Source organism: Convolutriloba macropyga, chromosome 6 (genome assembly GCF_964194025.1).
Source record: "Convolutriloba macropyga chromosome 6, txConMacr16.3, whole genome shotgun sequence".
Lineage (NCBI taxonomy): Eukaryota > Metazoa > Xenacoelomorpha > Acoela > Convolutidae > Convolutriloba > Convolutriloba macropyga.
The window spans coordinates 20,884,853-20,911,714 of NC_134473.1; the positions used below are offsets into that span (position 1 = coordinate 20,884,853).

Here is a 26,862-nt window from a genome sequence, read left to right on the forward strand (position 1 = left end):
AGATTATTGTACAATTGATTTAAGTGTGAGCTATTTTATTGATTTCAAAGCTGCACAATCCTGTTTCTTAAGAGATGATGCATGGATAAGTATCAATACCAATGAAAATTAGACCTGGTAGCTGAGACTAATTCGAATAAGTTCAAATACCGGGAATCTAAAACCGTTCTTCGTTCAATTATCTCGCTTATATATTTGACTTTGATTTTCGATATTGAATCTTGTTCATTTCAGAATGCTTTGCAGAGAACCTGCTGTTTGAACACATTTTGAGCCAAGTCGGAAAAAAATCAAATCTGTCAGACAAAAAATTCGCACAAACCAAAAATGGCGCATTGAATTGTATCATTTCTCATATCGAATGAGCGCCTTCAAAACACCGCAATTGTAACCACCATCATTTACTGTGAATAAAATCAACTCACTTTAATTACTTTACTTTCAATTCAACTTCCAAGATTAAGCGGCAAGACAGTCATACTGCATTTAAAAAAACTCGTTGAAAAACGACCTAATTGCGTTAATTGTAGTTGTGTAGGTAGTAGCAGAAAACCCAAGCTCCAGTTTAAAGATGAGAAAGCGTATCGCATGACAAAAGCAGCCGATGACAGATTGAAAGAAGTTAATAGCAGCATCAAATCACACTTCCGCAACAACCAGTATGAGATTTGTGAACTGCTCAAAGCTGTTTCTCGCTCAAATTTTGTTACAAAAACGTCACTGCTTCCGAGATCGAGTTTTTTATGAAAAATACTGGGAGCTAAACGGGAGATTTTTAATATATCAGAGGAAGGTAATAGATATCAGGAGCTTTTCTTGATCAGTACGTTCTTAGGCACAAACAAGAGTCAATGTCAACATACTTGACGCATCAACTAGACTTGAATTTTGTGACAGTTCATCGACTCATTGGTGCGCGAGATCAGGAAAGAAACAGCTGTGAGCAGAGAAATATTACCAAAACCTGTTTATACAGCTGTTACGATGAAGCGGTCAATAGAAGCATTAGCCAAAATAAGCAATTCACCATATAATGTCACGGGATGAATCATTGCTACTAGTATTCAGACGCCGATATACTATTTCCCAAACAATAGGAATTACTAATCAACTTCTCTTCTGAGGTTTGTTATCTTTGTTTCCATTGAATAATTTTCGAACACATTATCGATGTCTGAGCCCTAGCTGCATAATTCTCTTAAGAGGCATCTCTAGCGTTTTTTCCCTGCGCATTTTTGAGAGCCTCCCTTCATGGGGCGCATAGAAAGGTAAAGGATAGGAGTGGGGTGGGGCAATGTTGGCGAGGAGGAGTCTTACCATCGTCTAAGGACCGTGTGCCCCCTGAGAGGACTCCCATAGGCAACATGCCAGTTGGGGTTAGACCCTTTAGGGCCACTACTTTCTCGCTTTCTTCCCTAAAGGACAACACATTCCGACTGCCCATCACTACTACTACACTACACTAAACTACACTAATATCAACTCTACTTACTACTACAGCACTGCTACATTAGATACTAGTTTATACATTCAGCACATGAACAGATTTCTCAAAGTTCACTTAATTGCAAACAAAGACCAAATTTCTCTGCTGACAGTATACTGGATTCAAACTTACACTTGTTTCAAATTTTCAAAAGTTTTTAATAATCGCGAATATTATTCAACAGGGCAACTCGTTCAGATTGAATTTTAGTCATTCAAGAACATCAATACTGCCAAAATTGATATGCATCCAACCACTTGTATTAAAATTGTTGGAGTAATAAGTACGAGAGAGTGGAAATATATCACCTAATGCACCAATTACAGAAGAGGAGGGGGATCATTTCATCCTCAAAATGGTCATAAATTTCCTAACCAAAATTGTTTAAGAAGTCTAGGTAGAGACTCCTGCATTCAGAACACCTGATTCAAAAATTACTGTATTTCAGAAAGCTGCATTTAGTAGTCGCCTCAATCGATCATCGCATGAAACTACTTTGTGTCGATCAGAAATTATATATTGAGGAAATTTGTTCTGTAGATATTTTTTAATCAACAAAGCATATCTCCCTCTGACATATGACATTGCCGGTTCAGACGCTTAGGAGCCCCATCATTTTGTTCTTAAAATTTACTAAAATGTCGAATTGAGCATAAATGAAGATCTTGTTGGAATTAACTTGAAACTTCAAGTCAACGTGAGATAAACATTTGAGATCAGAACAATTCCATTTCTACTTCTCGGTAGTTGACCCGACTAGAACTTAAATTAAAGACGATAATTGTCTTCTCATGCATGATTAAGCCAGTTTTGAATTATATTATCAATGGTCGCATAGGAAATGAAGTGGAAATGCAATTGCCGAAAAAGTTTTCTGACACCGACTGTTACACGAGTTCAGTTACACGTTTGTTCTATTCTGTGAGAGGGGAAGCACGTTACATCATTATACATGACAGCAAAACTCAGTGCAAACTTCGCAATATCAATTTCAGGAGCTTTTCAAAATGTCACCGCATAACTCAAGATCATTACGTGCTATAGCTGACCGTCTGAAATCGTAAACAGAATTGAATGCAAATTTGCATTCGTTTGTAAGTAGAGGTCACTCTGTAAACATACCCGACAGGCAAATTCCCCACAAACTACTGGCGAGCTATTGCCTTCGTCTGTAGCTAGCTGCGCGTGGATCAGGGAGGCTAGCCTTAGCTTAATTAGGGGGGGGGGGGGGGTATTGAGCGAGGGTGGGGCGAGTATTTGGGTTACTGGTGGAATGAGGAGTGGGGATTGACTAGAGGTGGGGATTTAAGTGGGGTGGGGTTCAAAGGTGGAAGAGATCAAACTCATAAACAGTTTCGGTCAATTGCGAGACTAGTGCGCCGTAAGGCTCTAAAAAAATCTTTACCTGTCTACCCCGCTTTTCTGGACGAAAATTAGAAAATTAAAGGATCAGACTAAAAATCTGTCAAGCGAAAAATAGTATGAAAAAGACTGCAGCAATAATATAATTGCTACAAACTTAATCTAATTATCACCGAACTAAGCAACTTTTGCGCTTTGACCTTTCGTTGCCTTGTTTAATAAGGACCTTTCGTTATCCTTGTTTAAAGGATAATAACCTTGTTTAGCAGCGATTGAGCCCGTAATGATCAAAAGAATCAGAAGTTTTTGAACGGACTAAATGCCCGTTTCATTTGAATGGTCAGTTTGCACTGGGTTTCACTCTCAAGGGACAAAATACGAGTATGTGCACATATCGGACGAGAACCAATGGGATCTCATTTCCTTTTCACTCACGGCACTTTTTTCAATAAACTAGAGAACATTAACAGCACAAAAACTGTTTCACAGGTAAATGAGATTGAAATATGTTTATACCTATGTTTATACGTTACAGACCAGCGAGTGAAAAGGAAACAGTTCCGACCGCTTTTTAATCTAGATCTAAGGGTCGCAGTCGTAAAAGCTATCATTTCATTGCTACATGTTGCTGTGCTAACTCTACGTAACTGTTCACCTTGTTCATAACAAAAAAAAACGGGTCTGGGTCAATTTATCACGCTCTGGCGGCAGTTTAGTTAATTAATTTAACTAACACATAGGTCAAGTTGCGCTCTAAAACTACTCAGTTAACCGATTATATGTATAACATCAGCCAGTCTCTTCGCTATCATATAGAATACTCCTGGTACGTTTCGGCATTATGAGCTCATACTGCGTGCGTGCATCAGTTTTCATTGATTTGCAATTCTCGTTAATAGTGAACACTTTTTTAAAAAACCTTTCCACGATGTGTTACAGTACCTCTTTTTCAGGCATTTTTTCAACGCTATTTGTTAGATATAACTAGCTATAACATAACTAACGACGGACAACTCAAAGGTGGCTTTTACTAATTGCATTCACTTCAGTTTCTCCATATTTGACAAACTATCAACAGCTATCAGTTTATTTCTAAAATTGCACGAGATCCACTTTGACCTTCAACTCTTCCTACGTATATTACTTGGGTTTCTCAAGTGTAAAAGCTATTTGCTAGTTTCGAGAGAATTCTACCAAATAAACATGACTAGCACGGGACAGGACTAGACGACACTTTTACAGATTGAGTCATTTGGAGGAAGCCGCCTCCTAATTTTCAAGGCCACTCTTCCCCTCACCTCCACCACACCCTCTTACATTTACAAAGCCACCTTTTATTTAATCACAAAAGCATCAGATATAATATTAACTATTGCCTTGTACACTAACATTGAACTTTACACACACAATCGGAACAGTGAACGAGTCGCCGGTCGTAGTTATATCTCTACACTATGCATTTACTCCCTAACGATATCTTCTAATTTTGCAAGGGAACAAGACGTCTTGGATGTGGCAGCGTAGAGAAGGTACGGATAGGCGTGGGTGAGGGGAGTTGTGGGTCTTACCATCATGAATAGTCTCCTTGCCCCCTGAGAGCGTGCCCAGAGGCAGCAACCCATTGGGCGTGAGACCCTTCAGCTGCAGCACGCTCTCACTTTCCTCCCTATATAGCACATAAGGAACAATTTAAATGCAAATGGTAAATTTTCCGACAACACTGCCTGCTTCAAGGACCAATTTCTAAATTAACATTCTAGAGAAGATAAGAGCCTCATATCTCTGCATAGCACGTACTTCCAATGCTCCGACAAGGCACAACTTACCAAATCCTATATCTCGCTATGTATTAGTGCCAGATAACCGGCGGAAGCTCAAAATTTAGAAAATTTCAATATTATAAACATAGCTGATCTAATTTTTTTTAAAAAAATAATAGTAGCTGCTGTTGACATTAAGTCCTCCAAAAATATCAAACGTCAAAAAGTGAAACAAGTAATATCTGACCAAAAATATTCCAATAATTTAAAAAGCCAGCAAAAATGGATACAAACTCCAATACTTATCTTCCAAAAAATCTTTACTGAAACTAACTAACGCCCATTTAAAAATCATTTAACATAGCCAGCAAATTGCCGGAAAATAGCCGCAGTTGACCCACTGGATAAACATTGGAATTGAAACATAAAAAGAAAAGATTAAAAGATAGAAATTGACAGAATTAGTCTACGTGTCAAAGTGTTCTTATTTGGTGTGCAAATTCCGCATATTCAGTTTGATTCTAAAATTACACGTAATTCAACTTCTAAACTGAACGATATTAAGCATAATAAAAATGCCAACTAGCAAACGCTTTAATGAAATTTGATAACCTAATACAATAGCAATAATAATCACCAATCAAATAAATTACCCAAAATCTTCAAATCGAAATCGAAACAATCCTAAAATTAATTCAATATTATAATTAAACCTCTGTACCAAAAAATTAAAACTCTTAAAAAACCACACTTGCTCGAAAACAGCGGCATAAACAGAAAATAAGAAGCTTTCAGCTCTACTTCTTAATTTTAGTCAACAAAATCACTCAAATTTTTTTTTGCATTTCATTTCCTGCTTCAAAATTTACAAAAAATTGATCATCAAAAAATAAAAACGAAAGAGTTCGGGAAATGGCTCAAAGTAGATTAACGACCACCCTAACTGACATAATCTTAATCAATTATACTAACCATCTTAACAGGCAAATTAATAAACAATGGAAAACTATCTGCCAACAAAAACTGATCAAAGCATCTGATAAAAATTTTACTAATTGATACTCCAAAACAGTACAACAAAACAACAACAAAAAATGCTTAAAATTCTAATACTCAGCAAAAAGACGAAAACCCTTCTAATCAATCAAATAAATTACCCGAAACCTTTAAACCAATATCGAAACAACCCTAAAATTATTTCAATATAATAATTAAACCTCTGCACAAAAAATTAAAACTCTTAAAAAGCCACGCTTGCTTGAAAACAGCAACATAAACAACCTAGCTGGCAGATTGCCAGAAAATAGCCGCAATAGATTCGTAGATCGGCAGTCTAAAAAAACAGTAAAAAAGACAGACCAAAAAAATTCGTCTATTCATTGAAGGCTGATCTGTTATATTTTGATTAAAAATCTGTATAAGTTATTGCTGCCTCTATTAGCTGACCTCAAATAACCTTCATTTAGAGTGACACACAGCCATTTGACCTTATCTCTTTGAATTAAAGTAAATAAAAGTCAATTTCAAATTGAGGAAGTCATTTTTGAGAGTGACGTAAGTCAAGTGTGACCAAAAATTTAATCACGCGCATGAACAACAAAACTCGCTCCACTAAGAGCGAAAAATGACGTCACACATGTAATTCAGTTCAAATTGCATGAACGAATGAACAAAAAGTGACTGTGACGTCATATGGTCGTAACAAAAATCATGACGACGATATAAAAAAAAACCAAGAGAAGGCCAATAATAGCCCCAGCTATCGCTGTGCGGCTATTAGAAAAATAAAAATATTTCAGCTTTACTTCTTGATTTTATTCAATAACCAAATCACTCGAAAATTTTTTTGCATTTCATTTCCTGCTTCAAAATTTACTAAAAATTGATTATCAAAAAAAAAAAATTAAACGAAAGAGTTCGGGAAATGGTTCAAAGAAGATTAACAACCATCCTTACAGACATAATCTAAATCAATTAAACTAACCATGCTGGCAGGCAAATTAACAAACAATGGAAAACTATCTGCCAACAAATACTGATAAAAGCATCTGATAAAAATTTTACTAATTGATACTCCAAAACAGTTACTAGCAAAAAACCAAGCGATACAATTAGTTGTCATTCAACAGATGACTACCAATTGACATGGAAATCATCAAAAAAAATTCGAATACAACGAAGGGAAAAAAGGACAAAAAATATTTTCTACAAAAGTCTCGAACAAATTATCCACAAATAGCTAAGATAATACTCTCAATCCATGTTTTTGAGCAGAAAAAATAATTCTTCTGCTCAGTCAGTTACCCAACAAACAACTAGCAGAAACATTAAAAAACAAAAAACGCAAACAAAAAAACTCGAAATAAAAACATTGTATTATTTATTTCTGTGAGAAGTGCCCTGTCTAGCCTTACACGGTACCTTTTAGAAAAAAACCTATACAAAGCTGAAAATTGAACTAGAAAAATTCTAGCCAGAAAATCAGAATAAATATGGAAAAAAAGACAAATCGGCCAAAATTTGATTTAAATTGCTCAACTATCTTTACAAAAACTACTCAAAATTAATATCATTTAGATAGAAAGTCAGCCAAATCAACTTAAACAGCTCATTTGAACCACAACACTCCCACAAATGCTAAACACAGCCAGTAAATTTCCAGAAAATAGCCGCAATAGCTTCGTATATCTACTTTCAAAACAATAGTAAAAGGAGCAGAGCAAAAAAAGATTATTTTTAAATTAAATAATGAGATGGTATATTTTTTATTAGGAATCTGCATAACTTATTGCTGCTTCATCCTGAAAAACAATCCATCGAACTGAATTAAATATCGGCCTGACAACTATCATTTTTAGCTTTTACACTATTAACAAACTAAGACATTCCACGAAGCCCATGACCCTATATGCGCAAAAACGCACAAAAGAAAACAATTTTACGATTTCTGTTACCAAGATCTAGTGCTTTGAGAACAAATATTAAAATTAAATTCCAAAATATTGACACCACTCATCCTTAGATTGAGAGCATTTGGGAATTACCTACAAACAAACAAAAACGAGGCAAAACCAAAGAAAGGACCAAAGAAAACCAATTTGGCTAAAAAAAATTGGAAGTCAGTGATCTCAGTAGGAAAACCAGATAACTAAATGACAAAATCCCTAAACAGAACAAACCATAACACCTCAGAAGTCATAAAATGCTTTTAAGCAGTTGTAATGGCAGAAAAGAGACAATAACCAAAAAGGAAAGCATAACTTACAGACCCACCTGAATCATTTCAAAACATACGGTATCGCAGTCAATAAAAATGTTAGCTAAAAATTGGAGCTAACAGGTTGGACGAATCTACGCCTCACTTGATGGCCAAGGAGAAGTGTTATTTTCAAGACAAAGCGATGAGACCATGAGAAAAACAACAAACATGCAAGACTAGAATCAAGTTTTATAAAAGTGTAAATCACGCTTAAAGTTTTTGAAAACAATTAGAGATGAAAATAAGAGAAAATAGCAACGGTCTAAGACAACTATTTCGAATAATTTCAACGTCAAAATCAGCTTTGAACGGAAACAGTCAAACCAACTCACATAGCCCCAATTCGCGACCGGTTCCTAATGAGATTAAAATAAACATAAAAAAGTACAGCAAATATTAGCAAAAGTGAACAAAAACTTTTGCGATGAAGTTGTGTTTAAGTCTCGGAAACCAGTAACTGTTAACTCAAACTATTAATCATGAACAATAACGCCTATGTAGCAATCAATCAGAACCATCTACAAAGATATTAAAGTTATAAGACAACAAAAATATTAAAAACGAGGCAAAAATCAAATATTCACTAATGGCGTCAAAGTGATTACTGGCATTAACTACCCGTTGCTGAATTCAAGCAGTTGCAAAAGGAGCAATTATAATACTTATGTATCATATAAGAAGCCCTCAAGAGGAAATACATTGGTAACAAGAAATCAAATTGACGCACGTGAAAAAATTCTCAAAAACAGAACATTTGCTCAAACAACTTCTCACTCCACATTTAAGGAGCTTCAAAAATCACGCCTAAAACCTACTCAATGTTCGCTCCCTTCATTACTTCAGTGCGCTCCCTTCACTAGTGGCGTCAAAGTCATTACTAGCATTAACTGCCCGTTGCTGAATTCAAGCAAGTGAAAAAGGCGCAATTATAACACATATGTATCAGATTGAAGCGTTAAAAAAATCTCAAAAACAGAAAATTTGCTCAAACAACTTCTCACTCCACATCTAAGGAACTTGAAAAATCACGCCTTAAACCTACTCGATTATTCGCTCCCTTCACTACTTCAGCGTGACTAACATCACCACTCTAATTTGATTTCTCATTGAATTGAAGCCGAAAAAAAGTGTAAACACCAATACAGCACACCAATAAAAGAGCACATTAAAAAAGACAGCCCACCAATACAATCCAAATACTCGGGATTGGAAAAACCAACAGAAGACCAAAAATAGATTCAGCTATCGCTTTGAGGCTATTAGAAAAGCTGAAGGATGCCAACAGCTAAAAAGGGTCACATATGGCAAATTGAATCTAAACTATATTTTTAGCTTCGATGGTCAAAAATGCTTTCATGGGCACTATTACCAGTTTGGTTAAACGAAACAAACACCTTGAACAGAAAACATAGCCGGCAGATTGCCGGAATAGCTGCGAAAGAACAGACCTGCGTGCCATATAATAGATAGAAACAGATACAGATCTAAACTGAAAAAATCGACGCCGCTCAAAAAACTAGGTAAAAAACATTCAGCGATGAATTAATAAAGCTTGTTATAATTCATTCCACAGAAGCCTCTTATTAGGGACCTTTACTGCACATATGAGTTCCTTTGAACTTAACCAAATTCAAATTAAACTTAAGTTTTAAAGTGAAAAGTCATTTTATTGAGTGAGGTAAGTCACGTATGATCAAAATCTAACCACGCAAATAACCTAAAACGTTTCGCTAAAGCGAGTGAGAAATGACATCACGCGCGCAAATACCGTTAGTGAGAGGAAGAAGTCATTCAGAAAATTTGACTTTCAGCTTTGCTGTGTGAACAAATGTAAAACGAAAAAAGAGCGTCAGACGACGAAACAAAAAACATAGCAGGACAAGTCCTGACGTACAATTCAAAAAATTTTCATTGACTGACCAGAAAAACTAGACCTAGAATGGACTATGAGTGAATTGAGAAAACCATTTTAAAAAAATCAGATCAAAAAATTTAAAAAAAAACAAAAAATCAATGTCAAAATGCCGCATGTGAACAAAAAAACCACTAGCGAGAAATGAAAATTTAATTCAAACAAAAAACTAGGCCTAGAATGAGCTGTGAATTGATTGGGAAACCATTTAGAAAAAAATGCGATCCAAAAAATTGAAAAAAAAAAACAGTAAAAATCAGAGTGAAATTGCCGCATGTGAACAAAAAACCACTACCGAAAAACCGAATTTTTGTTCAAAACCACTCGCTTTTTTGCTCCATTTCGTGTTTCGGCGTGACCAAAATCACTACTCCAATTTGACTTCAAAAATCATGAAAATGTGTGAACAGATCTTAAAAAAAAAACAGCCGGAAGAATTCCGGAAACGACTCGAAGTAGAAATCTGACTATTCTCACTAATCAGATGCATCACCAGCATATTATCAATCGACAGACAGTGTAAGCAATTCACAAAGAAAAGACTGGAGAACTGGAAACTTGACAAAGGACCAAATCAAAAAATAATATTCTCTAAAAATCCAAACAAAATACTCTACAAAAAGATAACATGCAGCTTCCCATCCATAACTCATAGAAATCAATTATTTATATATTTGGCTAGATCAATCGCCCACCTAGTAATTGCAGAGAAACGTTACACAACAAACTATAAAAAAGACTAAGAAAAACTCTTTAACGAATTAGAGATTGGTATAATTTGTTTAAATGAAAACTGCCCTGCTAAGCCTTCAAGTGCAAATTCATAGCATCGACACCTACAAAAATGCTCTTTATTGAGAAAAGGTTACCAACAAAAACATTAAATTGGAAGAAATAGGCAATAAACTTAGAAAAAAGACAAAAAGTGGCCAAAATTTGCTCTGATTTACTCGATTTTCTTTAACAAACAAAACTCTCAACTAATATCAATCAAAATGAGAGACATCCAAAAGAGCTACAACAACTGACTTCCACTAGAAAACTCGCCAAATGCTATCAAAGGTTGAGGAAGAACAGAAACGACATTTAAAACCAAATTGAACAAATAAAAAACGAGAAAAAGTAAGGTATTTTTTAAATTTTACAAGAAAAAATAAAGCCAAATAAAGTTACTTTGAGCAAATAGAGCAATGAAATGCTCGTGAAAAAATGGCAAGTCATCGCAAGCTAAAAAAATTGTCCACCATTGAAAGAAAAACGAAAAAAGCCAAAAATTTAAAAAAGTGGTTAAAAAATTCCTAATTTTTCTGCCATTTTTCTTCAGAAAAAATGTTTTATAACAACAAAATTGTAATGGATTTGTAACCCCGATGATCCTTGAATAACGCGCTTCTATGCAAATTGCACTTAAAGCATTAAAACAAAACAAAAGGCCAATATACAATAGATTTCGTCGAAAAATCAGCAAAACTGATCAAAAACCTCCAAATTTGCATAAAACTCAAATTAACTACTTGAAACCTGCAATTCCTATCAGAACGAGCCCAAATCCAATACAATATCATAATCAAACCTCACAAACAAGAAAAATTGCAAAAAAACTGCTTTTAAAAGCCGCACGTGAACAAAAAAATTTCGCTCGCTCAGAAAATTTTTTCACATCAATTTCTCGCTCTCTCAAAAACAGCGGTATGAACAAAAATCCACTCTCTTTTCGCTCCGCTCTTCACTTTTGTTCAGCAACCAAATCACTCCAAATTTTTTCACGGGTTTCATTTCCCGCTTCAAAATTCACTCCAATAAAATTGATTAAAAAAAAAGGACTTCTCCAATACTCCTCTTCGAGTCGTAAAAAAAAGACAGCGCCCCAATTCAATTCAAATTCTTTGAATTGTAAAAAACCAAGAGCACCGCAATATAACTACGCTCAGCTTACAGCTTCGCAGCTATAAAAAGGAGTTTAAAATTTAAAAAATGGCTTCGAAAATGCGGCACGTGATCAAAAAACCACTCGCTCAACGAAAAAATTGTTACACCCACATTTTTAGCTCTCTATCAAAAATGCTACATAACAAAAACTTATCTTTTAACTTTGCTCTTCCGCAATTTGACGCAAACGCTTTGCAAAACATTACCAATGAAAAAAGACGAGAAACTTCTCCAATTCGAATCGTAAAAAATAGGGCCGCTATGATAGCCGGCTGATGAAGGCGGTGATTAATTAAAAAATTCAAAACATGTCTTTTATTCAATTTTGCCATTGCTTTCAAATGAGTCCATTCTTATCTTTCACCAATGAAATTTGAAGGCATCAATACTGGCGGCAAAAAAGAAAGCAAGGCGAGAAGATCCGCCATTAACGAATTCGGAACCAATGCATTTTACTCCTGAAAAAAATCTCAAAACTATAACGACTCTTTGCATCGCAGACATTCCTGTTTTATTTAATGTTGGAGCATTGATCAGTACAATTGAGTTTCTCTCTACAACACCACAGCTAGGGCGTTTTTTAACTTTGTCTCAAATACAAAGAAACACTGAAATTGGAAACTAATTTACTCCACGATCAGAGAGAGAACAAACTTCAACTTATTGATACAATTGTGACCAATTAACTGTTTTCACATATCAATGATAACTTCAAAATTTCCCTTCGAAAAAGAACCCTAAACAATAAGCTAATTTGATCAGCAAATTCAGGTAATCGGCTGTAACTGAAGTACTTTATCACATCTGCTGTGCTGCTGTAAAAAACACCAGATTTGCAATAGAACTTAAGAATGACAGGCAGGCAGAAGACTAACCTGAGGACGGTGAAGACGCGGGCCATCTTGCCAATTGCACGGATCTTGTTTCTAATCACCTCTTTCCTCTGTGCCACTTGACTAGCTTCTAAACACATCAACCAAGTTACATGTACCCATGTCTTTCTCAGGAAGAACTCAATGAACAGCTCTCTCGAATGAGAATTTAAATAATACCAAATAGAGCATTGATAATTCATAGTTACATTAAAGTCAGACTGTTTATCGTGACGTTCGGCGATTGGGTAAAACAGATTTTTCGAGCTTTCACAGCTTTCATCACAGATTTGAAAAGTTTCATAAATAGCCTTTTGAGTTTCAACAATTGCATGGCTTTTAAACATTACCAACTAAAGTCCGACGCATCTCTCTCAAAGCACAGGCTTGGACTCAATGGTACACTGCTTCAGCGGGGTAGGGTTGAACATCTTAAGTCGCTTAAGTGATGTGAGACAACTACAAAGATTTGTAGATCAAAATTGAACAATTTTGACGCATTTATTGACTGCGACTGAGGAGGGGTGGAGGGCGACTGAGGGGGTCAAACATTCAAGAAAAAGAACCGCCCTTCACACCATGAAATGGTCTCCTTAAGTTTTTGATGAATCACATACTTAGACCAGTAAGGCATAAGGCTCTAAGAGAGCTGCTCAACCATTTCACGACCTTCGGGTTTTACCCGTTTCGGTTTTGGAGGAAGTAAAGATTAATGACAGTTGAAACATCGGACGAGAAATCGCTCAAACATAACCGACTAAACGTCGGAAGAATTGCTCTCGAATGACCAGTGGGAGCTCTAATCAATTGCAGCCCGCAACAGCCGGAAGAATTCCGGAAACGACTCGAAGGAGAAAATTGCCCAAACTTATGACTAAATAACTAGAACAAATATTGTGAACCCTGAACCTCCAAAAATGCCATAAAAAATTTAAGGAAGAATAGAAACTGCATTCAAAACAAAATCAACAAAAAAAAATTAGAAAAACTTAAGTTTTTATAACATGAGTTTTTTTTTAATAGTCCGAGGAAGGCTCTAAGAGCTGCTCAACCATTTCACGACCTTCGGGTTTTACCCGTTTTGGTTTTGGAGGAAGTAAAGATTAATGACAGTTGAAACATCGGACGAGAAATAGCTTAAACATAACCGACTAAACGTCGGAAGAATTGCTCTCGAATGACTAGTGGGAGCTCTAATCAATTGCAGCCCGCAACAGCCGGAAGAATTCCGGAAACGACTCGAAGGAGAAAATTGCCCAAACTTATGACTAAACAACTAGAACAAATATTGTGAACCCTGAACCTCCAAAAATGCCATAAAAAATTTAAGGAAGAATAGAAACGGCATTCAAAACAAAATCAACAAGAAAAAACAAGTTAAGTTTTTATAACATGAGTTTTTTTAATAGTCCGAGGAAAAATAAAGCCGATCAAGTTCCTTTGCAATTAGAGCAATAAAAAGCTCGCAAAACAATGTGGGCAAGTCATAATAGGCCACGAAACTTGTCTAAGATTAAAAAAGAAACTGAAAAAAATTAAGAAAAATGGTTTTAAAATTTCTCTGCCAATTTTTCTGCCAATTTTCCTACGGAAAAAAAATTTTACCAAGAAAACTTTAGTCAATTGGTATCTGAATATTTCTTAAGTAACAAGCTTCTATCCAAATCCAACTTGAAGCATTAAAACAAGAAAATTTTTTCACATCAATTTCTCCTTTGAGAGCAATTAAGCATGTCATCTACAAAAAATTATTCTTTCACATGCTACTAGCCAATTGGTATCTGAATATTTCTTAAGTAACAAGCTTCTATCCAAATCCAACTTGAAGCATTAAAACAAGAAAATTTTTTCACATCAATTTCTCCTTTGAGAGCAATTAAGCATGTCATCTACAAAAAATTATTCTTTCACATGCTACTAGCAGAGCTATACAACAGAATCTGAAAAGAAAAAAATCTAGCAAAAAATTAGAATATTTAGAATATAATTAGAAAAGTTCAAAAACAACCCATTGTCACAAACCAACCCATTGAAATATTCACGTGAGGCTGGTCTCTTCGACCTTTTAACCTTGATTTAGAGCCTTCCCAGTATTTGCACCAGCCTTTGACCTAAGGAAACTTGATGTCCACTGCCGCTTACCTGTTTATCCCATTTTGAAAGTTCAAAGTCAGGAAAAACGTGTGAGAACATCTAACAAAACAACATAAGACCAGCCCTGAAGTTCAATTCACAGAATTGAAGCAATTCAAGAAAACAATATTAACCCACTTAAAAGGACAGCCTCCGATAAACAAAACAAACACCAAGACGTCCACGCAATTGAAAACTCTTGAAATCGGAAAAAAAAACAAAACTCATTTCATTTTAGGAAAATAGAGTTATCGAAGTTATTATTCACACCAACAACCAACTCGAAAAACGTCGACAAATGAGAGTTTTTACAGCAAACACCAACTTTGCGAACATCAACAGACAAATAAAAAGACATCAAAAAAGACATCTGACAAGTAATTTGCACGATGTCATTGCCAAAAAGTGGCATCAAAGTCAATGAAAGCAACTAAACCAACATTATCTAAAAAAAATCAAAATTTGCATAAATTAATTAAATGACAGGTGCCCTGTCTAGCTTTCAAGTATCACTTCATTGTAACAACACCTGTAAAGTTGCTCCTAATTAAGAGTTCATGAAGAAAAACGACCGCGAGAACCATAAAACTTGAATGAATAGTCCAGTCACAAAAAAACAAAAATTTATAAAATTTGCTCAAAATTACTCGATTTCCTTTCGAAATAGACTCAAGTCAGAATTAATCTAATTGAGAGACAACCAAAAATGATAGAACTTATTTTAACCACAAAACTACCCAAATGCTATCAAAAATTGAAACATAGCTCAGCCCGCAACAAAGCAACCGCCAGAAAATAGCCGCAATAGCTTCATAGATCTGTAGTCTCAAAAAAACGGTAAAAAGACAGACCAAAAAAGAGACTTACTCTTTTCAATAAGCGCTGAGATGTTAAATTTTGATTAAAAATCTATATAATTTATTGCTGTTTCTATTTGATGCTCTCAAATAACCTTCAATTAGAGTGACAAGCACTCATTTGATCTTATCTCTTTGCATTAAAGCAAAGAAAAGTCCATTTTAGAGTGAGGAAGTCATTTTTAAGAGTGAGGTAAGTCACGTGTGACCAAAAATTTAATCACGCAAATGAACAAAAAAACTCGCTCCACTAAGAGTGAAAAATGACGTCACGCACGCAAATCAGTTGAAATTGCATGAACGGATGAACAAAAAGCAGACTTGAAGTGGTTGTGACGTCATATGGTCGTCAAAAAAATCATGACGACGAAATAAATAAAAAACCAAGAGAAAGCCAGCTATCGCTTCGCGGCTATTAATAAAAAAATTTATAAAAAAGCTTCAGACAAATGAAAAATAGCTGAAAAATGACACAAAAAGTGTAAATTCGGTTCAGATGGCCCAAAAAAGCTTCCAAACGAACTATTACCAGTTTAGATAATTAAGCGAAAAATGTCCAAATAGGAGTTAAAGTTCAAAAACTGCTGTCAGAAAGCCGCACGTGATCAAAAACTCAAAAATTGCCGCTCGCTCAGTGAAAGTTTCTTCACACCCACTTTTTTGGCGCTCTCTCTCTCTCTCAAATAAGCAACATGAACAAAAAATTGCACTCTCTTTTCTCAGAAATTTGACCTAAACACTTTGTTTTCACTCATTTCACTTCCTGTTTCAATTACACTCCAAAATTACCGATAAAAAAGATGCTCGACCAATACTCCTCTTTGAGTCCTAAAAAAGACAGCACACCAATACAATTGAAATTCTTTTAATTGAGGCAAGAAAAGGCCAATAATAGCCTCAGCTATCGCTTTGCGGCTATTAAAAAAGACCGCAGGACTGCTATAATTGCTACGATTTTCGTTTCAGAGCAATCAATCATTTATTTTTTCTTCCAACCGTTCCCGCGTAATAAAATCAGTTGGTTGTAGAACATGTTATTAAGTGCTAAATTTTTGAAAAACAGTTGGAACATAATTGAAATCAAAGTCGTTATCACTCTGTTGTAAAGTATACTTGACGATAACGGATGATAATGAAATGATATCAAAGGAATTCCATTCACTTAAGTAATTATATTCATACCCCGGCTTTTGGAGATAATATGGCACCTGAATGGGCAATTAAGTGCAAAGGATGTCGAACACAACAGGTGGAATGACGCTTCATATTAAACTAAATCGGTCAGCGGGTAAATTTAAAACGCCTCCGGGTCATCAATTACTAATTTTGTCGCCAACTTGAGCGTGTTGAGTCCAGCTACTTAAATTTTGGGTATGTCAATGTGACTTAAAAAATTAGGCCAAAACACTTTCCGACTTTTCAAAACCTCAAAAGTTAATATCGCAAAAATCAAAAGCTAATAGGCAAACGATACAATTAAAACTGACATTGAAAGAGAAAGGAAGATATGTGCCACCCTAAGTTCTTCGACTTGTCAAAAAGTGTTCTAATTCGGTGTCTTAGTGAGAGTAGAAGATTATGATGAACTGCTCTTCTGACCCAACGTCTATAAATATTTTCAGGACCAATTATTGAACAATATTTAAGTAAAAAATATTTAGGCAGTGAAAACTAAAAATATTGACTTTCTATTGAAAACTAAAACTAATCAATCTATTATACGGTTTTTTTCTTGCTTATCCTGCATATTTTTAAGCCTCACTGCTTACAGTGGTTCAGTGATAAGTCTCTCAGGCGCATTCGATTTAATGTTAGGCCATTAAATGCTGCGTACACGGACCCGCAATAACGTAACCTCGAGTCACGTCAATAATCTTAATCCTCAATGCAATTTTGAACAAAATGCAATTCGACAAGTTCAGGTTTTCACTCATTTCACTTCCTGTTTCAATTACACTCCAAAATTACCGATAAAAAAGATGCTCGACCAATACTCCTCTTTGAGTCCTAAAAAAGACAGCACACCAATACAATTGAAATTCTTTTAATTGAGGCAAGAAAAGGCCAATAATAGCCTCAGCTATCGCTTTGCGGCTATTAAAAAAGACCGCAGGACTGCTATAATTGCTACGATTTTCGTTTCAGAGCAATCAATCATTTATTTTTTCTTCCAACCGTTCCCGCGTAATAAAATCAGTTGGTTGTAGAACATGTTATTAAGTGCTAAATTTTTGAAAAACAGTTGGAACATAATTGAAATCAAAGTCGTTATCACTCTGTTGTAAAGTATACTTGACGATAACGGATGATAATGAAATGATATCAAAGGAATTCCATTCACTTAAGTAATTATATTCATACCCCGGCTTTTGGAGATAATATGGCACCTGAATGGGCAATTAAGTGCAAAGGATGTCGAACACAACAGGTGGAATGACGCTTCATATTAAACTAAATCGGTCAGCGGGTAAATTTAAAACGCCTCCGGGTCATCAATTACTAATTTTGTCGCCAACTTGAGCGTGTTGAGTCCAGCTACTTAAATTTTGGGTATGTCAATGTGACTTAAAAAATTAGGCCAAAACACTTTCCGACTTTTCAAAACCTCAAAAGTTAATATCGCAAAAATCAAAAGCTAATAGGCAAACGATACAATTAAAACTGACATTGAAAGAGAAAGGAAGATATGTGCCACCCTAAGTTCTTCGACTTGTCAAAAAGTGTTCTAATTCGGTGTCTTAGTGAGAGTAGAAGATTATGATGAACTGCTCTTCTGACCCAACGTCTATAAATATTTTCAGGACCAATTATTGAACAATATTTAAGTAAAAAATATTTAGGCAGTGAAAACTAAAAATATTGACTTTCTATTGAAAACTAAAACTAATCAATCTATTATACGCTTCTTTTCTTGCTTATCCTGCATATTTTTAAGCCTCACTGCTTACAGTGGTTCAGTGATAAGTCTCTCAGGCGCATTCGATTTAATGTTAGGCCATTAAATGCTGCGTACACGGACCCGCAATAACGTAACCTCGAGTCACGTCAATAATCTTAATCCTCAATGCAATTTTGAACAAAATGCAATTCGACAAGTTCAGGTTTTCACTCATTTCACTTCCTGTTTCAATTACACTCCAAAATTACCGATAAAAAAGATGCTCGACCAATACTCCTCTTTGAGTCCTAAAAAAGACAGCACACCAATACAATTGAAATTCTTTTAATTGAGGCAAGAAAAGGCCAATAATAGCCTCAGCTATCGCTTTGCGGCTATTAAAAAAGACCGCAGGACTGCTATAATTGCTACGATTTTCGTTTCAGAGCAATCAATCATTTATTTTTTCTTCCAACCGTTCCCGCGTAATAAAATCAGTTGGTTGTAGAACATGTTATTAAGTGCTAAATTTTTGAAAAACAGTTGGAACATAATTGAAATCAAAGTCGTTATCACTCTGTTGTAAAGTATACTTGACGATAACGGATGATAATGAAATGATATCAAAGGAATTCCATTCACTTAAGTAATTATATTCATACCCCGGCTTTTGGAGATAATATGGCACCTGAATGGGCAATTAAGTGCAAAGGATGTCGAACACAACAGGTGGAATGACGCTTCATATTAAACTAAATCGGTCAGCGGGTAAATTTAAAACGCCTCCGGGTCATCAATTACTAATTTTGTCGCCAACTTGAGCGTGTTGAGTCCAGCTACTTAAATTTTGGGTATGTCAATGTGACTTAAAAAATTAGGCCAAAACACTTTCCGACTTTTCAAAACCTCAAAAGTTAATATCGCAAAAATCAAAAGCTAATAGGCAAACGATACAATTAAAACTGACATTGAAAGAGAAAGGAAGATATGTGCCACCCTAAGTTCTTCGACTTGTCAAAAAGTGTTCTAATTCGGTGTCTTAGTGAGAGTAGAAGATTATGATGAACTGCTCTTCTGACCCAACGTCTATAAATATTTTCAGGACCAATTATTGAACAATATTTAAGTAAAAAATATTTAGGCAGTGAAAACTAAAAATATTGACTTTCTATTGAAAACTAAAACTAATCAATCTATTATACGGTTTTTTTCTTGCTTATCCTGCATATTTTTAAGCCTCACTGCTTACAGTGGTTCAGTGATAAGTCTCTCAGGCGCATTCGATTTAATGTTAGGCCATTAAATGCTGCGTACACGGACCCGCAATAACGTAACCTCGAGTCACGTCAATAATCTTAATCCTCAATGCAATTTTGAACAAAATGCAATTCGACAAGTTCAGATTTGTTAGGGATTCAAAGGATAAATTTAATTGTTAAGGCAACGAGGCCATCGGACACAACGCCTGATACTGTAACCATTGAAAGTTTGGCTAAGTCTCGGCATTTCCCTAAAGTTTGGTAGAATATTTTTCAATCAATTTTCGATATTTTATGCGTTTCAAAGAGCGAGTATGATTATATCACGGTTTTAAATAAGTTTTTTTGACCCTCTACTTTATTCTTGCGTATTTGCCCCCCCCCCCCCCCCCCCCCCCCCTCCAAGAAACTCTCCAGTTCACGTATTACTTTCCGCAGTGGAAACGACAATTCCGGATATCCTTTTTGAGTTTGATGAGATTTCAAATGACGAACAAAGGGCTTCTATCCAATGATTTGAAATAGGTGACTAATATCCCATACGTCCAGTGGGACCCAAAATCTCCTCATTCAGAAGAGCTATATTTACTGGACTTTTCAGGTCAAGACTTAAATAACACAAGTCATAGACCGCTATTATTAAAACTTACGTTAAACCGATCAATTAATGAACAGCTTATGACACTTAGAAACAACAACAATCAAAGTAGCCCCTACACTTGGGCTCTAAAATATAGATTTAACATTTATCTTGATAAGGATTCACTATGTTGATTCCTAGGCTTATTTTTGTTGACAATAGATCAATGAAGTATGTGGACCGATAGCGTAACTGTTCTAAAACATAAGCTGACCTTAACCTTCGACATTAGAATAATTCGAAGTGAGCATAATCAACACTACAATTTGACAACAAAATAAGACCACAAAGCAATACAGTTCCATTGTTCTGGGTTGTATGCATATTAGGAAAGATCACGAATTCCAAACCAAACACAAAAATTCTTATGACTTCACTATCGACTACCAAAGAAACAGCTTTTTAAAAAATACAAGCTACATCTGAAAATCAAGATAAAAAATGTAAAAACAACGCATCTCCGAAAATTGATGTTAATTTTAATCACAACTAGTGATTTTCTTGAACAAATTCACACTCAAGTCCGCAAAAGAATAATCAATTTTGCCAAGAACCAATGAGACACAGATAAATGAAAAGGAAAACTGATATGGCAAAACTCAGCCTTTGATATAGCACAGCCAACATCTTTTTCCATTTGAAATAAGTGACAAAAACATTGCTGCAAGTAAGTAACGATAAATGCATCCACGGCAATTGAACACCACTTAAAAATCCTAAATGTCATTGCTAGAGTTGGTTGATGACTCATTCGTTTTTCTGACTTCGAATCCGTGCTAATTTTCAGTATAGTTTCTAATTTATTGTTTCAATGTTTTCATTATGATACAAAAAAAAACAGTATCGTTCTCAAAGACGACATTAAGTCAACAAATTTTATGACAGAATTTTTTTTATTCAAAAAATATACGGGATAAAAACAAACCAAAAGCTTTAAAAAACAAAACATAACCGACTAATTTTGAGCGAATTGCTCTCAAACAACCGGCGAGCGGTTGGCTTTGTCAGTAGCTAGCCACGGTTTAGTGAGGCTAGCTATAGATTAATTGAAGGGGTTAAGGTGAGCGCAGCGGGGTGCAAAAGTGGATTGGGGGGACTGATGTGGGCGCGGTGGGTGGGAGGGGTGGGATCAATTTCTAAGAACCATCATTCACACCATAAGTATAAGTCTTCAAAACAGTTTGTGTTAATGTCAAACTTGAAGACTAGTGGGCTGAACGGCTCTTAAGAAAACTTAACTTGGAACATGACATAATTTTTCCACTAACTTTAAATTTTATCCAAAAATTACTAAAACTGAAGTCAAACAAAAAAATGATCACCATCCCATGAACTCTAGAAACTATGCACCAGCTTATTATCAAACCTTCGAGGACGTCCCAGGGGCCGGAAAAACTTCAAAAACATGAAAACTCAAACATTTTTAAAAGAAGGCTTATATTCGTGATATTTAAGTTTGAAAAACATTCCGTTACATCTATAAACTATTTACTAACATATCAAACCCTAGAGGACGTTCCGCGGCTCTTGAGGCTAGAAAAACCTAAAAAATGTCAAAAAATTTTATATAGTTTTATATATAAAAAATTGTTACAACTTGTGATATTAAAAAATTAATCCATGACCAACAAAATTTTTCCAGTACCTTATTATCACACCACAACAAAGGTTTTTTGACACTTGAGGCTCAAAAAAACCTGAATAATGACTAAAAAGGTCAAAATAAAAACGGCAAAAATTGACAAAAAATTTCAAAAATTCTTGATGTTAAAATCTTGAAAGACATTCCATTACATCTAGAAATCACCCAGTAACCCATTTGCAAACCCTAGAGGAGGTTCCTTGTTTCTTGAGGCTGAGAAAACTAAAATTAGACAAAAATTTTCCGAAAATGAAAAAAGAAAGTTTCATAAAAAACTGGTAAAATTTGCGACATTAAAAAGTTGAAAAACTTTTCAATGGCCCTTACTATAAAACCCACATATTGTCCCACATATCCACTTATTATCAAACTCTAAAGAAGGTTTTTTTGCTAGTTTTGATAGTTCTTGAAAAGCTTGAAAAATGACAATAAGGGAAATTGAAAAAAAAAATTGCAAGTTTTGTCAAAATAATGCTAAAATTCGTGATGCTAAAATGTTTAAAACCATTCCAATACCACTAGAAATTGTGCAGTAATCTATCATCAAACCCAAGAGGAGGTTCCTTGGCTCTTGAGGGAGGAGAACCCTAAAAATGACGAAGTTTTTGGAAAATTCGGGGCCCTGGTGCCAAAAACCGAAAAATTCAAAACTGAAGAAACCGCAAATCGTTTGTAAAATATTGGTTAAATTCTTGATATTCCAAAATCTTGTAAAATTTCAGTACATCTAGAAACTATGCAATGATCAATTATCAAAGCCTAGATGAGGTTCCTTGGCTCTTGAGGCTGAAAAAAACTAAAAAATGACAAAAAGTTTCAAAAATCTTGAAAATGCATTTTTATCAAAAAATTTGTGATAAAAAAGTTGAAAACTATTAAATGGCCAAAAAACTCTGCAGTAACTTATTATCAAACCCATAAGAAGGTTTTCGGGTCCCTAAGTCCGGAAAAACTTGAACAATGACGATGTCAAAAATTGAAGAATAATTGCAAGTTTTGTCAAAATAATGCTAAAATTCGTGATGTTCAAATGTTTAAAACCATTCCATTATCACTATGAGCTGTGCAGTAGTCTATTATCAAACCCTAGAGTAGGTTCCTTGGCTCTTGAGGCTGGAGAAAACTAAAAAATGACGAAGTTTTTAGATCACATGCGCCCTTGGCGCCAAAAGACAAAAATTCAAAAAAAAACCGTGAAATTGCTTAAATTTGTGACATTCAAAAATCTTGAAAAACATTCTATTACAACTAGAAACTATGCAGGGATCTGTTATCAAACCCAAGAGGAGGCTGCTTGGCTCTTGAGGCTGGAGAAACATAAATGACAAAATTTCAAAAACAAAAACTTAAGTTTATCAAAAAATTGCTAAAACTTGTGATGAAGTTGAAAAACAATCCATGGCCAATAAAATTTTTTCAGTTTTTGTCAAAATAAGGCTAAAATTCGTGATGTTAAGATGTTTGTGAAACCATTCCATTACCACGATAAAATGTGCAGATACATTTAATCAAACCATTGAGGTTCCTTGGCTCTTGTGGCTGGAAAAATTTAAAAAATGACAAAGTTTCAAAAATCTTGAAACTGCATTTTTATCAAAAATTGCTAAAATTTGTGAAAGTTGAAAACTATTCAATGGCCAAAAAACGTTCTTCAGTAACTTATTATCAAACCCTTAAGAAGGTTTTCGGGTCCCTAAGTCCGGAAAAACTTGAACAATGACGATGTCAAAAATTGAAGAATAATTGCAAGTTTTGTCAAAATAATGCTAAAATTCGTGATGTTCAAATGTTTAAAACCATTCCATTATCACTATGAGCTGTGCAGTAGTCTATTATCAAACCCTATATGAGGTTCCTTGGCTCTTGAGGCTGAAAAAACTGAAAAATGACAAAAAGTTTCAAAAATCTTGAAAATGCATTTTTATCAAAAAAATTTATGATAAAAAAGTTGAAAACTATTCAATGGCCAAAAAAAGTTCTTCAGTAACTTATTATCAAACCCATAAGAAGGTTTTCGGGTCCCTAGGTCCAGAAAAACTTGAACAATGACGACGTCAAAAATTGAAGAATAATTGCAAGTTTTGTCAAAATATTGCTAAAAATCGCGACGTTAAAATGTTTAAAACCACTCTATTACCACTATAAATTAAGCAGTAATCTATTATCAAACCATAGAAGAGGTTCCTTGGCTCTCGAGGCTGGAGAAACCTAAAAAAATTTAAAAAAGTTTTTAGAAAACATGCGCCCCTGGTGCCAAAAAATGACTGGCCATTGAAACCTAAAAAATGACTAAATAAAATTGCTAAAATTTGTGATATTAAAAGGTTGAAAACTATTCAAGGATCCAATAAAAAAATTTCACGAACTTATTATCAAACCCCTGAGGCTAAGAAATCTGAATAAACACAGTTGTCAAACAAAAATTGAAAAAAATTGCAAGTTGTGTCAAAAAATGCTAAAATTCGTGATCTTAAAATCTTGTAGAAACATTTTATATCTAGAAACTATGCATTAACCTAATACAATGACAAAGGTTTTTAAAAATGTTAAAAAAAACTGCGAGTTTTATCAAAAATATGCTACAAATTAGGATACCAAAGTTGAAAACTATTCTATGGTCAATAAAAATTTTTCAGTGACCTATTATCAAAACCTAAACAAGGTTTTCTGGTCCCTGGGGCTGGAAAAATTTGAACAACGGCAGTAAATGTCAAAAATTATTAAAACCAAAAGTGACAGCTAAGGCTGAAAATGCTCAAAAATGAAAATTTTCGAAACTTGTGAACATTAATATAAACTTGGGTTTTTGTTTGGAGTACCAAAACATACAGCTCTTAAAATGGTCATAAAAATAATTATGTCTGTCAAAAGACCCTTATCAATTTTAATGAGCCTCAATTATAATTTAAAGAAATCAAGATAAAAAATACGAAAAATTGTAACATTTTGGGCTCAAAAACTCCTTAAAATGACCTGTTAACCTTAAACTGCAGCCTTGCCGGTAGCTTCATCACCCTAAGCACATGAAGGGCCACTCAACGCGGCTAAGGGCCTCTAATGAAACTTAATGCCCGCGGGGCGCTACACCTTGATCTCGCTTTAAAGGACGAAAAGTCAAATGGGTAAGACGAAGAATCAACCAGGCCAAAATTCGCAAAGGAAAGAGAAGCAGGACTAATAAAATTGCTATAAACTTTGTTTGACAGCACTTAAACAGTCCTCACAAGAAGTCCTAAAACATAACCCACTAACGTCGGGCGAATTGCTCTCAAACGACCGGCGAGCAGTTGGCTTCGTCAGCAGCTAGTCACTGTTTAGTGAGGCTATATTAAGCTTGATTCGACTGCGCAACTTTTAATTTTCTAGCCTTGTTTGTAAATAAAGCAAATAAATTACTGATTTTAAAAATTTGCAAAACTTTGAAAAAGTTAAAATAAAAATTTCCAGATTTCGCAGTGATAATGTTCAAAACTATTTTTGTCTCTGGAGATATGCCACGTAACCCATCTGCAAGTCTTGAAACGCTTCGTTGACCAGTAATGATAGTTTAACTCGGAAAAGGACAAAAATATTCTGGAAATTTTAAAATCCCAAACTCCAACAAAATCTTGCCAAAATTCAAGACATTCAATTCTTCAAAACCATTTCATTGTCTCAAGAGACTATCGTTTCCCTCATTTCAAGCTTTTAATATCTTCACTGGCTCAAAGATCCATAAACTTGGAACATGAAAATAATTTTCCGAAAATTTGACAAAATTAAATTTTATTAAAGAAATGCTAAAGCTGGATTCAATAAAACATTGATAACCATTCCATTAACTCTAGAAACTATGCGACAGTTTATCATCAAACCTTAGAGGAGGTTCCTAGAACCCTGGTGCAGGAAAAATGATAAAAAGTTCAAAAAGATTAAAAACTTGAGAAAAAATTGCAAATATTTTAAAAATTTTCTGATAATAAAACATTCAATTGCATCTAGAAGCTATGCAGTAACCTATAATCAAACTCTAGAAGAGGTTATGCGGCTCTTGATGCTGTAGCAACCTAAAAAATGAAGTTTTAAGAAAACTTGCGCCCCTGGTGCCAAAAAATGACAGGCCATTGAAACCTAAAAAATGACTAAATAAAATTGCTAAAATTTGTGATATTAAAAGGTTGAAAACTATTCAAGGATCCAAAAAAAAAATTTCACGAACTTATTATCAAACCCCTGAGGCTAAAAAATCTGAATAAACACAGTTGTCAAACAAAAATTGAAAAAAATTGCAAGTTGTGTCAAAAAATGCTAAAATTCGTGATCTTAAAATCTTGTAGAAACATTTTATATCTAGAAACTATGCATTAACCTAATACAATGACAAAGGTTTTAAAAAATGTTAAAAAAACTGCGAGTTTTATCAAAAATATGCTACAAATTAGGATACCAAAGTTGAAAACTATTCTATGGTCAATAAAAATTTTTCAGTGACCTATTATCAAAACCTAAACAAGGTTTTCTGGTCCCTGGGGCTGGAAAAATTTGAACAACGGCAGTAAATGTCAAAAGTTATTAAAACCAAAAGTGACAGCTAAGGCTGAAAATGCTCAAAAATGAAAATTTTCGGAACTTGTGAACATTAATATAAACTTGGGTTTTTGTTTGGAGTACCAAAACATACAGCTCTTAAAATGGTCATAAAAATAATTATGTCTGTCAAAAGACCCTTATCAATTTCAATGAGCCTCAATTTTAATTTAGAGAAATCAAGACAAAAATACGAAAAATTGTAACATTTTGGGCTCAAAAACTCCTTAAAATGACCTGTTAACCTTAAACTGCAGCCTTGCCGGTAGCTTCATCACCCTAAGCACATGAAGGGCCACTCAACGCG

General features: G+C 34.7%; 1 protein-coding gene across 13 annotated transcripts in view; it reads right to left on the reverse strand.

Moving 5' to 3' along the window:
* Window positions 1-26,862, reverse strand: part of LOC142341563 (protein phosphatase 3 catalytic subunit alpha-like) — a 126,702-nt gene that overhangs the window by 52,784 nt on the left and 47,056 nt on the right. For 7 of the 13 annotated variants that reach the window (XM_075392600.1, XM_075392598.1, XM_075392596.1 and 4 more), the window contains 2 exons: window positions 12,584-12,671; window positions 4,417-4,514 (listed from right to left, as the gene is read on the reverse strand). In XM_075392600.1, the coding sequence (XP_075248715.1) occupies window positions 4,417-4,514; window positions 12,584-12,671 (186 nt within the window). Of the gene's footprint in view, window positions 1-1,317; window positions 1,416-4,416; window positions 4,515-12,583; window positions 12,672-26,862 lie in introns of all 13 variants that reach the window. The other 6 variants (XM_075392601.1, XM_075392599.1, XM_075392593.1 and 3 more) reach the window with 2 other exon arrangements.